Genomic DNA, 15657 nt, shown 5'->3' with positions numbered 1-15657 from the left:
TTTGTGCTTTGGCTGCAAAACTCATGAGATGTTAGGATGTGATACTAAGAAGAATTTTCTGTCTTTGTTAGATAGCAAATATGTTGAATGCATTACCTCAGGGTCCACTATCAAATTAGATAGTTAAATGATAGATACTTTAGATACTTTAATGATAAATATCTGTCTGGAGTTGTCTTAATTGGTATGTGCTAAAAAGAGCCCACACCCTTCCCTTCCCTTCCCTTCCCTTCCCTTCCCTTCCCTTCCCTTCCCTTCCCTTCCCTTCCCTTCCCTTCCCTTCTTCTTTCCCTGTTAAAATATTGATTATGTTTGACCAGCAATGACTTACAGCTAGAAGCTAAATAAAATAAAATAATTTAACAATATTATCCCCACAAATTCATGGATAATTTGTTAGAAGACAAAATGGAGTGTATTTCATTTATCCCCTAGAAAGCACATGTTCCATGAGCTGTCAACTCCCTCTAGTTAGATTGGCCAGTTCTTCTTTCTGAAGATAATTCACCAAGCAGATGGAAGAGAATTAGAAGAAACCATCGGGCTCCGCTCCTCTCACTTGGGAGGAAGTGCTGCTTTCTTTGGTAGAGAAATGAGATGGGTTGCATTGTGATTAAATCCCAAACAATTGTGATTGTTACCATGTATTCAAACACACCTGCAAAAAGGACACAGAAAACATGAGGTGTCCCTGTTATTTGAGGACAGTTGTGAGTCATGCAGTTATTTGCAAAATTAAATAGTTGGCTTCTTTAGACATAAGTTTAAGCCATGAGTGCTGTTAATTTAACATTTCTTCAATGCTTATCAATAAAAAGGTGTATTTTTCAGAAAAATATGTAATATTCTACTCTTGGTAAATTTAGTATGAATCCACATTAATGGATTTCTGTGGAAACTGGAGTCTTTTTGTTTTGTTTTAGGTACGTGGGAGCAAGGGAGAAGTTCTGTATATTTTGGATGCTACCAACCCGAGACACTCCAACTGGCTTCGCTTTGTTCACGAGGCACCATCTCAGGAGCGGAAGAATCTGGCTGCCATTCAAGTGAGCCTGTTGGCTTCATTTGTACAATGCACCGTGAGAGTAATGAACTAACTCTACTCCATGTCTTCAATTTATTTCCCTGTGATCAGCTTCACGTAACAGTACCTAACTCTTAAAAGCAAAGAAATCATCTAGTCAGCATATTCAGGAAAAGGCAACTGAACTGTCAGCTAAAACCAGATCTTTAGCTTTATTGAAATTCTTGGGGGAATGAATTACACGGTCTGATACTGTGCTTGGCAGAGCTTGCCTTCAAATACTTTGATTTCCTTCAGTGAATGTGCTTTTGATGGCAGTTTGGTTTGCTAGTTGCTTTGGATCATCTAACTCTGCTATGGGTTATTCTTTGAGAAAGGCCTCATGGAGACAACTTGCTCATGTGTATTACATGTGTGACCTTACAGTCAGACTCAGCCTTGTGGGGATCATGTGCTTTCGAGATTCCTTGAGATAAACAGATCCAGTGGAATATGTTTAAGTGTCTGTCTATGCAGACCTATTATAAACATTTGGCTCATGCAATAGTGGACACAGCAAATTAAAAATCTGCAGAGCTGATGTTTCAATTTGAATTCAAGAACCAAAAGTTCTTGTAGAACCTGGAAGTTTGCTTTGAACAAACTCAAGAGATGATGATTTTCTAATGCAAAACAATTTGGGTTGTAGCTTTCTGTTCTGTTTGACCTTCAACTGACTGAATGAGGTCCACTCCCATTATGGTAGTCAATATTCCTTACTCAAGCCCACTGATTTAAATGTTACTTTCATCCAAGACCATTTTCATAGAAGCACACAACATACAATCTAACAAGCTACTTGCCTGGGTAAGCAACCCTATAAAATTGATTGCCACAAGTAGAAACCATGTCTCAGAGAACTGATTAACTGTACCCTCACCTACAGCCACATATACCATTTGGTTCCTGTACAGGTTATGAGTTGAACTTAGCAATTACTCAATGAGAACAAAGGCAAAAGGAAAAGAGGCAGGTCTAGAGTGGTCCTATACATAAAAGATCAATTAGATGTCACGAGAACAAGGGGACACTATAGGGTGTTTGAAAACTGACTTATTCTGTGTAAAGCTTCCCATCCAGACTTCCCATGCAGAAGAAGTAAAGGAACCATGGCTGATATAAACATGAAAGGAAGGCAAGAACAGGGGCCAACTGCCTATACTATTCTAGATTGCTCACCCAAATGTGACAATTGCTTATAGAAACTTATAATGTAGAAATGTATTGACTAGTATACTGATTGCACTTAATTCTAAATAAACTATAGTGAGGAAAACTATAGTGAGCATTAAGTTTAACCCAACAAAAAATATATAGTTGTTTGCTATTTAATTTTCTATCTTCCACTAAGTAATTTCTCTGTTAATAAAAGTGTTATAAAAGCAGTATATTTCTTTGTGTGGGAACACAGACCTGACTCTTTCAAAACAGCTAAGATAGAATATGGGATCTTTGATAGGAGGGATTGTCAAACCACATTTTGGACTATTCTTTACACAAAAATCTAAACACAATTGCAACTGATTCATCTTTATTCATGTGTAAGCATCGATTTCTTTTCCAAGAATATTTATGTTTTTTCCATGTTCCTGATCAAAGTAGTCTCATGGCATCTGTAGTAATGAATTCAATTGCCATATTCAGTTTCTTCCTTTGTAAATGTTACTGTTGTTGGAATTATTTATGGAATTTATTTTAAGCCACCTATTTCTCCTTCCTGTGCTTTAGACATACATGGTAAAGACATACATATACATCCTCCTTATGTTGGACTATGGGTTTAACATTTTCCAAAAGTTTCTTTACGTGAGAACTTTCTTCTTATTGGTTGATATTTCTGAGAATCAGTCATTTTCCTTACTTGCTTCAACCTTCAGGTTGTTTGTTCAGAGCTCTGCACTGGGCCTTAGAGCTACTCAGTAATTCTTGTTGAAGATGTCCTATTTGTACTTTGTTTTATTCTCCCTTTAGTTAATGAAATTCATTGTGATTGTGTTGATCTTGATCTCTTTCCATCTGTATGCTACTCTACTGTGCCTTGTGTTTTTATCACATTTGGGACATTCCTCGTCTTGTTTTTACTCATCACCCCTCCGAAGGCACAGTTGTCACTCTCACTTGGAACATTCAGTGACCATGTTTCTTCCCCCATGTCAACTGTATTTCTTTCCTTGAGAGAGAATAGGAGGAGTCTCTGGAAGAAAGTGGTGGCAGTTGTGGTCCCTCACAGCATAACTCATGACTTCAGAAAGGAATAAATGTAAGAGCAGGATTAGAAGATGACAAAAGCATCTGTGAAATTTCATTCGATTTAATTAGGATCTGAATCTGTTCAGCAGCCACTGTAGGGTCCTTTCTTCATGGGAATGGATGCACATTACCTTTCTGTTGTCACCCTAAACATAGGAATTCTATTAGCTCCCTTGAGGTAGCATCTTTCTCACTTGAACAGTAGCTGGAGTAACAGATTCCTGAGGCTTCAAAATCACATTGGAGCAAGGGACAAAGCATAATAGTTGGGTCTCCTGACTGAAAACAAAGCCAACCCTTTAATTGGTTAGGATGCTCTCCTGAGAGCTGCATTCCAGAGACACTGAGTGGGAAAAACAAGAGCATAATGTTCCCCCGCATTACATCCCGCATTAGGAATCACTTGCATTCCAAATTGCATCTGAAATTTGGGGTATTCAGGAAATTTTTTATTTGAGCTGTGTGCCCCAGGGGTAGAGTCAATGAGAAACATTTGTGGCTATGTGGCTTGCTTGGTGGAAAACGTCAATACTTGGTCCAATTTTTTTGGAAAAGGGATTAAGAATTTCAGATCTGTTTTGGCAGATGATTGGAACTCCTTCATGGAGACTCAGTTATTTTTGTATTTCTGAGATTTATTTGATACTTGTGAACTTGCTTTGGAAATGATGATTAGGAATATGAATTGCTGAAGAAGGATCTAGCAAGCTAATAGCCCTTCCCACATGTATCCTTTTCAGAAAGTCAGTTAAGTGTGTATTTAGACTTTGCTAGCATTTCGAACTTAGACTAGAAAGTTCTAAATATGAAAGATAGTCTGTTAGTGGTCCAGAAGTGCTCCTAAGCATCTGAATCGTGGTGACAGTCTTAGAGTTATCTGTGTGCCACTAAATGAAAACATGTGTACAGTATTTGAAAAAAAAATGACAAGTCAGTAGTTTCTAGGCTTTGTGTTGTTTCCCTTTTTTAAATAGACAACTATTTAGTTAAAAACTACTCAATTAAAATAACGAGTTATTATCCTGTTTGGAAAAGAAACTGAATTCTTTGGAATGTCCAAGGTAGCATTACATCTCATGTACTTTAGGACCCATTTCTAGACTGTCTTCCCCAGGTTTGTTTGCTGCATGCTATTATCTAAGAGTGCCTTGGTGTTTATGGAGCTTTGGCACATGAAGGAGGCCTTGGGTTCTCATCCATATCATGCAGAAGGCAGAAGGCTGAGCTATGAAGCTGTTCTGAACGATGACATGTTAGACACTAGGCACAAATAGCAGCACAAGTTCACTCTACTTCTGACCTCAGTTCAGAGTCCTGCTCCACTGTAGCAGGGACGCTTAGCTCTCCCTTCTGAGCTGTGTACAGTTGCAGAGTCAGCCTGTTAGGTTGCTTGAGAAGTGTTGGGGGGTGGTGGGACTTAGTATCAGTTTTATTAGTAATTACCGACATGCAAATCAGTTGTCTTAAAAATAGTAGTTAACAAACAGATCTTTCACAAAAAAATCAAGATTCTTCCTGAGAAAGTGTCCATATTAACGTAGACATTTCTGGTATTTGGCATAACCTTAACTCAAAGATTGGGAATGAAAAAATTGTCCTTTATACATCATTTACAGACCTTAAATTTTTCATCCTCACAGAACAAAAGGTATTAATAGAAGTTAGTAATGAAGAAAAGCCTCCCGTAAGACACTCTGAAATAGCTTTCTGTACAAAGAGCATGGCCTGTCACATCACTGATAGCAAATGGAACAAAATTTGGCCTTAGGCAACATGAAGCTCCTTTTACAGGAGCATGTATGGCGAAGACAGATATCTTATGTCAATAAAAAGAATGTTAAGCACAGGGTTTTATAGACTCTGCAAATAGCCATTCAAAGTGATGAATAAAACATTATTGGTGGAGCTTTTTTTTTTTTAGGGGCAAATTTTAATGAGAAGACCTTTTGTGTCTCTGACCCCAGAAACCATTACAATAGTTAACTCTACCTTCACCAAAGGGCAGCTCTACTTTCCAGCAAGTGTGTTGTCTCTCAGAGCAGTAAAAACATGTTACTAATGACATGCCATCAATTCATAGACACTAGGAGTTATTTTTTAAGAGTATGGATTTTAATTGGTTTTGAATGGCTTTGGTGTATGTGCTCATGTGTATTCATCTGTAAATCTGTTGGTTACCTGTTTGTAACAAGCCTGCTCTAAATTTAACAGAATGTTGCAGTAAGCATGTACCTTTTCGCATATTATCCGAAAGTAAAATTCATGAGCAGCTTGGTTGAGGGAGCAGGTTTGGGATCCCTGGACTGTGATGAGTTCGCAGTCAAATAGGCAGCCAGAGGAGTCTTTCTTAATTGAAGTCACTGAAGACATGTGTAGGTCTGGACAGTGCACCTCCAGCTGCACTCACATGGCTGGTGGTAGGATGAACATTTACTTTATGAAAGGACTGGGGTAAGGTTAATGGTAAAAGCAAATGCATGACTGAATAGGAAAGAAATACAGAATGTGGAACCATTTGGATAATGATAAGGAAAATGGTTGAAAGTAATAGAAAACACCAGCTTTCTTATTTGAAGGGGTTGCTCTAGGTTCCTGGATCTGCTTTCTGATGGCTAAGAAGCCTCCTCATTCAAACATCTGGTAGTTACTGAACACATGCCCTGTGCTGGGCTCTGTCCTGAGCACTGGAGGTACTGTGATGATTTAGCTTCTGCATTCTATGCAGAAAAAAAAATCTTTAAAGCTTTGCTCCTTTTCATGTAAGTCAGTTGTCATTCATATCTGTTCGGACTCTTATGCAGATTAAATACATACAGTAGCATCTTGAAGACAGTAGAGGCTTGTTAAGACGGCAGATGCTAGACAGGCATGGTACGCCAAACCCCACCATGGAATGAACCAGCTAAGTTGAATGATAGCTCTCAATAGAGGTAGGAGACAGCTGAGGATCACTAGATGATAGTAGAGTAAACTAGAAACAGACAGGGGAAAAACAACTCAGGGTCCATCCTACAGGGATTAGCACATCTGGGGAGTCCTCTGTTCCAGTGAGATGGAGTGACCAAAACTATGCTTGATATACACAGACTCAGAAATTTGACAGTGAACTTTAAGAAACAGATATTTATAGAAAAGTAGGGAAGAGGGAAGAAGAAAATTTTAGGATAGTGACAGGGAAGAGCAGAAAAATATGTTCTTGGTACTCAACCAGTGCTGAGATACCATTAAAAAGGAGCCTGCTAAGTAGATGACTTGGTGGTGCTAGAATTTCTGTGATTGACACTTTTAGCTGGTGAGAGCAAGTGCCAAAAAACTATAACTATATACTAAAACATGGTCAGCAGAAATCTGAGTACTTCTAGAGTGTGTGGAAGATACTGAATTAGACCTGTGTTAGACCCAGTGAGGTATAAATTGCAGGGAAGCAGATGTGGGTCCGAAACCTCACAGCCAGCTTTGGGAAGGGCTGTCCAGGGCCAAGGCCACCACTTATGACTGACTGAGCTTGTGAAGAACCTCCCAGAGGTTTAACAGACGTCTATGACATAACCTATGAATGACTGCCAGCTCATACAAACAGCATTTGTGGCCCAAATTGCCACAGACCTCCTAGAGTATAGAACAACACTCATTCACATTCAGATAACCGAGACTGAGTACAGAAATGGCAGCATTTACGAACTGATTTGTGAAAAACCATTCACAGACAGAGTCAGGATCTGTGACCCAGCCTCTGTATTTCAAAGGAAACCTTAAGGATCTGACAGCCATGTAGGAGCCTAGGAAAGAATGACAATCTAGTTGAGATTGGGACCAGCAAGAAGGTATTTGTGTCCTATTCTCAGGAGCCTGGTGTATACCTATCATGACTCTATAACAGAAAAAATGACATCACAATCCTAGTGTAACCTGGTCAGTTTTGAATACTGCAGATATATCAACTAAAAGAAAAAGTGTGATTAAAAACATGTAGCAAAGCTGTACTACTCCCAGTGCTAAAACAAAGGAAGCATGAAAAATAAAGGAAACATGATTTTTCTTAAATCACTAATTTCATAGTAATGATGTTCCAAGCAAATGAGTTAGATATATAGTCCTAACAAAAAAGTTCACAGAAACAATTATAAACATATTCAAAGAAATCAAAAGACAAACTTGCAAGGGCTTCTAATGATGTATTTTAATCTCTGAAAGACAACAGTCAATACAGAGTTCTATACCCACAAGACTATCTCATACTTGAAGAAAAATGAAAAACAAGTTAAAGGAATTCAATACATCTCACCCAACTCTCCAGAAAATGCGTGGAGGAGTCCATCTGACTAAAGAGAAACAACCATGTACACAAGAATGCAGGGAAGAATAAATGCTATGAGAACACTTAGTAAACTGGAATAGGAAAGCACTAAACACTGAAGAAAATCAACAAATAACAAGATTTAAAATACACCTTGGGATGACATATGAAATATATATCCAATAAAAATAAAATAAATGAAATATATATCCAATAAAAAATAAAATAAAAAAATACACCTTGCAATTAAAAACTCTGGATTTAAGATCAATAATTCTTCAATAAAATACAGAAACTAAGAGATTGGAATGAAAAACAGGATTCATCTCTTTGTTGCCTTCAAGAAATGCCTCCAATGAAAACACAACTTTAGAGTGAGAGGAGAATAAAAGTTATTGCAAGCACATAGAGAGAAACCAGCAAACACTGATGTTCTACTACCTGACAAAATAGACTTCAAACCAGCTCAGTCAACAGAGAGAAAGAAGGTGGTCACTTCATTTTGAAAATACCATCTCTAAGAGGTAGAACCATTAATTCCAATACTCTACAGATCACCAGCTATCACAATCTGAAATAACTCTGAGATCTGTGATGAAGATAATGAAGTTTAGGTTTGCTGTGAAGGAATATGAGATTGCAAATCATATTTAATAATGTAATAATGAATATTTGTATTTAAGAACCTGTGAACATTTCAGTAGGTATAGAGAAATACTATTTTTTACTACAGTGCAACGTTTAAGAGCTGTAGTAAGAATGAAAGAGGAAGTTTACAAATGCTTGGCTGTTATAAAGTATAATATAAGAGGCATTTATTATAGATGCACTGAAGGTAAATAAGTACATTTACCAGACAGGAAATTAAACTAACAATCCTCTGCGTGTTCATTTAAGTGTGTATGTGTACTGACAGTAGCATCCAGGCTCTACAATTAGCTTGCTTTCTACTTGCTGCTGGGTAACATTGATTTTGAGTGAACATAAAGAAGAAAATGGCTTTGTTGTATTTTTCAAAACTGGAGGGACAGCTATTTTTATTGATTGTAACAAAGATAGTCAGCAGATGTAAATGAAGTAAGTGGAATGAATTTACTAGCTGAATACTAGAATTAGGCGTACTTTCTTTTTTGTTAATGGGTATTGAGTTTTCTAGGGAAGTTTCTATTCAATGAAAACGAAAACTACTACTCTAGTAGTAATTCATCAGTTAATTACAAAATGTTCAAAAGAAGCTTTGTGATTTTTGGTACTCAATGTATGTTCTGGGGATTCTGCATTCTACGGATTCACAAGGCAGAGGGATGAGAGTGATTGGCCTTACAACCCTAATTGGCTCACCTTGATTATCTCTGTCATCCATTGAAATCTGACATGATTTACAAGGACAGCTTGAGATCAGAGATTTGTGTAAAGAAGCTTCTATTTTGTTGTGGGCTTGTATGTAAAGGTTTGTGACATCAGGAAGATTTGGACTGCAGGAAAAGGGCATTGTAAGATTTGAGCATGGATTTTTCTTTCACTGGGAGCTTTGTAGTTGATGTTCACCAATGTCTAGAAAGGGGTTGTGTCTATCATTTGGTTGATTTATGCCACAACCCTATGTGCTGTCTCATGTTTAATTAATTGGGCATTTGTCTGACTGGCATGCCTATAATTTCTTCAACCAGCTTAAGGTGATAACATTATTTAGCATCCTGGCTTGCACAAAGATGATAGCATTGTATTCTGGCTTCTTTCTCTGTGGTTCACTAAGTCCTTGAGATGGGTCTTCATGCATCTCCGTGTTGTATCGTGGTTTCCATTTGAAGGCAAGAGCAGAAAGTGGGGTAGTCCAGTGAGTTATTCCAGTTCTTCCCCAGCTGTGCTTTGAGAGCTTTTCCCAACTCCACTGCATTTTCATTTCTATATTTTGGAATATAATACAAACTTATAGATCTTGCTTTTAAAAGCCAATATAAATAGGTATGTGCTTGATAATAGACATAATATGCATGCAAAGACTAATGCCATACGTATGACACTGACACAGAATCATCCTTTGAAACACTTTGAACCTTGTTAAAGAATAAAATTTGTGCTTTTAAAAATTGATTTAGTTTACTGTCATTAAATGAGTTCCCATGATAATGTTTTATTTCTAGAAAGTCATTTGGTAATCAGACAAGTACAAAAATGTGACTGCCCATAGATTCTAGTACTTCAAGTTATTGTCAAAATGTATCACATTATCAGATTTTGCATCAGGGCATCCAAAGATCTAATACATTTCTCTACTGTTATTGTTTAAAGCAAATGAAAAAAGTCCTGTACTCGATTTGTAAACAAAGCTGAAGCTGCACTAAATGATGTTCACATGCCAGAACAGTTAGAGCACTGTTGCCCCGCTAATCTTCAGATCTTTCTATGTGCACTATTGAAAGGTGTCCATTTTTCCATATGTATGACTTACAGGAAAACCATAGATGAGAGGCTGTTTGAGATTAAAGTTACCTATTTGGGAATTTGCTCATTAACATGACATTGCTATAGAAAAATGTTAAGTTTTCTGTTTTAATATTTGAAAACACACTACAGTTTAAACACAGCTCTAAAATACATATCTCTATTTTGTGAATGTTAAGAAAGTGGGTACAAATAACACTCATATATCTTGACCTCATGATATCCCACAACACGTTACATTGCAAACACTAACTGTTCTCTTTTCCTTTCCCAGCTTAGAGAATGGTACTCTCTGGATTTTGAAAGAGCTCTGCCTCTAGGTCTAAGTGAAGCTTGTTGATGCCCTTGTCTCCTGGTGTGTTTGCCAACCCTTCTTCTGCTATGTCCACATCGTTCTCTGCAGTGTGCGGTTCTCCCCACGCTCCCCTGACATCTCCCTCCATCTGTAGTTGGTGGTATTCCTAGGTCACAGTAGACTGTGTCATAAAGCCAGTGGATACTTTCTACCACCTTTGGCTGGATTTCTCAGCAACTCCCATCGCCATTCCACCTCTGTCTTGAGACACTCTGTTCTTTATAGCATCACAAAAGCTAGACCACAGCCTACTGTCAGCTAGCTATTGCGTATTATTATTTAGAATTTGTTAAAAACAGAAAATTGAGTCACCATCCATTTTTGTATCTCCTATTTTTCTGAATGGCATTACTGATTTTTGTTGTCTTATTAGTTCAAAACAAAGATGGGTATGGTAAGTGGTATGTAAAATATACCCTCAAGCCTAAGTGTTTCAACCCTTCATCTCAGCTGGAGTCAGGTCCTAACTATGGCTTAGGTGAAGGAAGTAGGCAAGTGGAGACCTTCCTTAAAAGCATCTTAGCCCACCCTACTTCATGTGTTCTCTGTCTTTTGATGGCAGAGGTGATATGAATAGCTGCCCCCACTCTTCTGCCACCGTACCTTTCTGCCATGTTTGTCTGTGTTACCTCGAATTAGAAGCCAGAATAAACTCTTCATGAGTTATTCTTATTAGAAATTCGAGATCAGCAGTGAGAAATTAATGCAGGAACTAATTCAGGAACAGTAACTCTAAGGAAAAGTGATTGTTACTTCCTGTTATTTTTGTTATTAGAGGTGGGACTATGTTTGTGTGGTTATCTTCTTTTGGGTTTGTTGGAAGAAGATTACTTTTTTGCTTTTTTTAGGGTGTAGTTTCCCTCCTTGTGTTGGTGTTTTCCATATGTTATCCTTTGTAGGGCTGGATTTGTGGAAAGATACTGTGTAAATTTGGTTTTGTCATGGAATACCCTGGTTTTCTATACCCTGTTTTTTTTTTTATCTATGGTAATTGAAAGTTTTGCTGGGTATAGTAGCCTGGGCTGGCATTTGTGTTCTCTTAGGGTCTGTAAGACATCTGTAGGGATTTTCTGGCTTTTACAGTCTCTGGTGAGAAATCTGGTATAATTCTGATAGGTCAGCCTTTATAAGTTACTTGACATTTTCCTTTACTGCTTTTAATATTCTTCCTTTGTTTTGTGCATTTGGTGTTTTGATGATTATGTGACAGGAGGAATTTCTTTTCTGGTCTAGTCTATTTGGAGTTCTGTAGGCTTCTTGTATGTTCATGGGCATCTCTTTCTTTAGGTTAGGGAAGTTTTCTTCTATAATTTTGTTGAAGATACTCCTTTAAGTTGGGAACCTTCGCTCTCTTCTATACCTATTATCCTTAGGTTTGGTCTTCTCATTGTGTCCTGGATTTTCTGGATGTTTTTTAGGTTAGGAGCTTTTTGCATTTTGTATTTTCTTTAACAGTTGTGTCAATGTTTTCCATGGTATCATCTGGACGTGAGATTCTCTCTTCTATCTTCTATTCTGATGGTGATGCTTTCATCCATGATTCCTGATCTCTTTCCTAGGTTTTCTATCTCCAATGTAGCCTCTCTTTGTGATTTCTTTATTGTTTCTACTTCCGTTTTTAGATCCTGGATGGTTTTCGTCAATTCCTTCACCTGTTGTGGTTGTGGTTTTTTTTTTTTTTTCTTTTGTAATTCTTTAAGGGATTTTTGTGTTTTCCCCTTTAAGGGTTTCTTCCTGTTTACCTGTGTCCTCCTGTATTTCTTTAAGGGAGTTATCTATGTCCTTCTCAAAGTCCTCTATCATCAACATGAAAAGTGATTTTAAATCAAAATCTTGCTTTTCCGGTGTGATGGGGTATCCAGGACTTGCTATGGTAGGAGAACTCTGTTCTGATGATGCCAAGTACCCTTTGTTTCTGTTGCTTATGTTCTTCCTCTTTCCTTTCGACATCTAGTGATCTCTAGTGCTACCTGCACTCACTGTTTCTGATTAGTGCCTGTCTCTCCTCTTATCTTGGTTGTGTCAGAACTCCTCAAGTTCTAGCTGTCTCTCTGATCCTGTGCTCCTGAGATTCTGGGTGGAAGAGGTCCTGGGAGTCAGGCTGCTTCTGGGATCCTGAAATCCTGTTGTGACTCCTTAGATCCTGTGATCCTATGATCCTGGGCGTGTTAGCGCTCCTGGAGTCCAGCCTCCTCTGGGTGTTGTAAGATTGGGTGCAGAGCTGGTTCCCAAAGTCTGCTCAGGGCCCTGACTCAGACCCGAAGGAATCCATGCCACTGGCTGGGAGGGGTTTCCTGTGTCGCTGTGTCCCAGGTGATCCCAGTAACTCCAGGTTTGGGGCGGGTGTTGTGGCCTCCTCACCTATGATCCTGGGCATGTTAGAGCTCCTAGGAGTCCAGCTTCCTCTGGGTGTTGTGGGATTGGATGCCTCTATAACTCTAATACAGAGTTGAATAATCAATGCATTGGAACTGATAATATACATAAATTAAGGTATAATCCCGTTTCTGATGGAGTTTATCACAAAGCAAGGATTCAAGTAAATACATTTAAATGTAGTAAGAGAGAGGTTTGAACAGTCTGGGACTTGATGCCTTGGCCTCTGGCATGATTATGTAGTTGAAATGCTTTTTCCTGATGCGATATTGGCTAATATTTGGTCAGTTATACAAAGCTAGCCCAATTGGGAACCTATGCAATTTACATTTCAGATATTTTAACTTAAAAAATAATTACTCATTTCTTTATCAAAATTTTGACTCATGAACAAAGCTTTTTTTATTCTGAGTGTATTTCCTCACATTAAAATTTACTACTATGTCAGAACATAATGTGATAACCAGGGAACCGCTTCTGCCTGTGATGAACATCCCAGTGTCACTTCGCCAGAGTTCCAGCTACATTCAGGAGCCATCTGTGGGGTAGGCTAAAAGAGTTTCCAATGCTGGGGTTGTGCACAGGGCAAAGCCATCTGCCCTGGCTGGTATACATTTGACATGGCTCCCCGAGCTTCCTATCCCTGGAGCACTATTTTATTCTAAAGCTTCTTAGTGATAGACAGATTATATGCAAACAAGAGGTGGACTATAGTGTTATTTGCGTGTTTTAATTTTACTCTAGGTCTAGCCGTGGTTTGTTTCCTTGCTTTTGTCTCTTGATAATCTCGTCTAGTGTCTCTAAGAGTAGGGGCGCCTGCATTTGCTTAGAGAGCTGCAACTGACGAATCTTTGTTCACCAGCATGATTTTTAAGATTTCATCTGTTCTCCAGGATAAGGTGAACTGTTCCTGCTGTGTGCTTGATCACAGACCATGGTTCTGAAGGAGGCAGGTTTCTGTGCACTTGACCAACATGGAGTTGGTCACTCTGCCTTTTCATCATTCTAAACTCAACTTATCCTTTTCTTGCCTTATATCATTTTTGATATTTTCAGATGTTTCTTTTTGATCTGAAAGTTTTGAAAACTATTTATCTGTCTGTTATTGTCTGCTAATCTGTCTGTTATTGTGTCAGCCACAGCTTCACTGTGAAGACTACTACAACAGACAGCTCAAATTTGTTTGTTTGTTTTTGTAACAAGGTCCCATGTATCTCAGGCTTGCCTCTAATAGACATTGCCCCTTTCCCTTCAGTGTCTCAGATGTAGCCCAGTCTGGCCTCTAACAGGAGGTGCTCTCTCCTCTCTCCTCCTCAGTATCTCAGGAGTTGACCTCTAACAGAAGGTGTTCCCACCCCTTCAGTGTCTCAGGTGTATTTCAGACTTGCCTCTAACAGAAGGTCCTCCTTCAGTGTATCACGCATCCCCTCCACCCCCAACACCCCAAGTGCTGGGACTCAAGGTATGCATCACCAGCCCTGCTTGTTTTGTCTACTTCCCCTACTATTTTTCCTACTATTTTTTCTATTTTTCCTTTTCTATTTTGTCTATTTTTCCTACTTCTCCATGAGGGCTGGGATTACAGTATCACCATCATGTCTGGCAAAAGCTCTAAAAGTTTATAGTAATTAAGTCTTATTCTTGTTTGTATGTGTGGCTGCCAGGTTGGATGTTTCACCGTCATGGTATCCGAAGGAAAGGTTTGCAGCTGTGTGTCTTATTGGCAGGAAGAAGAGTACTGAGGAGTTTCAAAGCTTTTGCTTGGATGGGACTCCTGGTGTTACTATTGGAATCCCATGGTCGGTGCATGCCATCCGCTCAGACATACTTAGTGAGCAGGGACTCCGAGAGAGTTTGGAGCCATGTGTCAGTTTGCTGGAGTGCATGGCTAGAAGCAAGCAGGGTGAAATGCCTCATCCATAAGTGTTATGTCTCATTTTTAGCATATTTTGTTTGTTAGATTAATATTACAGATATGTCATTAATTGTGGAAATGTTTTCCTGATGTTTCTCATCTCGTAGCAATCATGTTTGTATGCTGCTTGAGACTTATTCAGGGGTTAGTAAAGAAGGTTCAAGTGAGATGATAGTGCCTATTAAACATCTTGTTTGATGTTTTTAACTTTCATCTTTTTTATGTAAATAACTATTGAGTTGCATAGCAGTTTAAAAATTTCCCAACTCTAGTGTAAATTACTAATTTGTAACCCTAAGGTTTGCTTTGGAGCTGAGTTTTCTTGCATTTGGATTACCTGCTGGTCATTTCAGCTGGATAATGTGGATTTTCACAGCTTACTGCCTTTTCAATAGAGTCATTGTGCCTTTGCCAAGTGTATAATCGTGTGGTATCCCTTATATAGTCCACATGTGGACAGCAGCCTGCCATCAAATATACAAGAACCTGGTTACGTCACAAACAGATGCTGCTCAAGTACCAAAGCACTGGGTTCTCCTCTGGAGCTATGTTTATTTGCACACAGTGGGATTAATATTAATATGTGTGTGTGTGTGTGTGTTTGTGTGTGTGTGAAAGAAGAGTTACTTTTCCTGTTTTCAAATAGCAGAAGTGAATGTCCTATGCATGAGTTCATGAAATCTATGCCCGTGAGTCCTGGTACTTTAATAGGGATGATGGACAAATTGTCTGGGAAAGTTGAGGTTTGTAAAGTAATGTTGGTTTTGAAAAGAGATAGGGAAATTGAAAGGAAGATTCTTTTTTAAACGATTGTTTATCTGTTTGTCTGTCTGTTTATTTTGGTGTCTGTGTTTGTTCATGCATGTGCACACGCTCTCCTTTTGTATGTTGATGCCTGAGGAGGACAAAAGAGAGAGAGAGAGAGAGAGAGAGAGAGAGAGAGAGAGAGAGAGAGA

The 15657-nt window shown here is 38.6% G+C and overlaps 1 protein-coding gene across 1 annotated transcript in view; it reads left to right on the top strand.

Annotated features, from left to right (window-relative positions):
• Prdm5 (PR/SET domain 5) overlaps positions 1–15657 on the top strand; it is a 156978-nt gene that overhangs the window by 53458 nt on the left and 87863 nt on the right. The window contains exon 3 of the mRNA XM_028782470.1: positions 924–1046. Within this exon, the coding sequence (XP_028638303.1) occupies positions 924–1046 (123 nt within the window). The remainder of the gene's footprint in view (positions 1–923; positions 1047–15657) is intronic.

This window comes from Grammomys surdaster, unplaced genomic scaffold (assembly GCF_004785775.1).
Source record: "Grammomys surdaster isolate TR1022 unplaced genomic scaffold, NIH_TR_1.0 752, whole genome shotgun sequence".
NCBI classification, from domain to species: domain Eukaryota; kingdom Metazoa; phylum Chordata; class Mammalia; order Rodentia; family Muridae; genus Grammomys; species Grammomys surdaster.
This window is presented reverse-complemented; position numbering and strand designations above follow the sequence as displayed.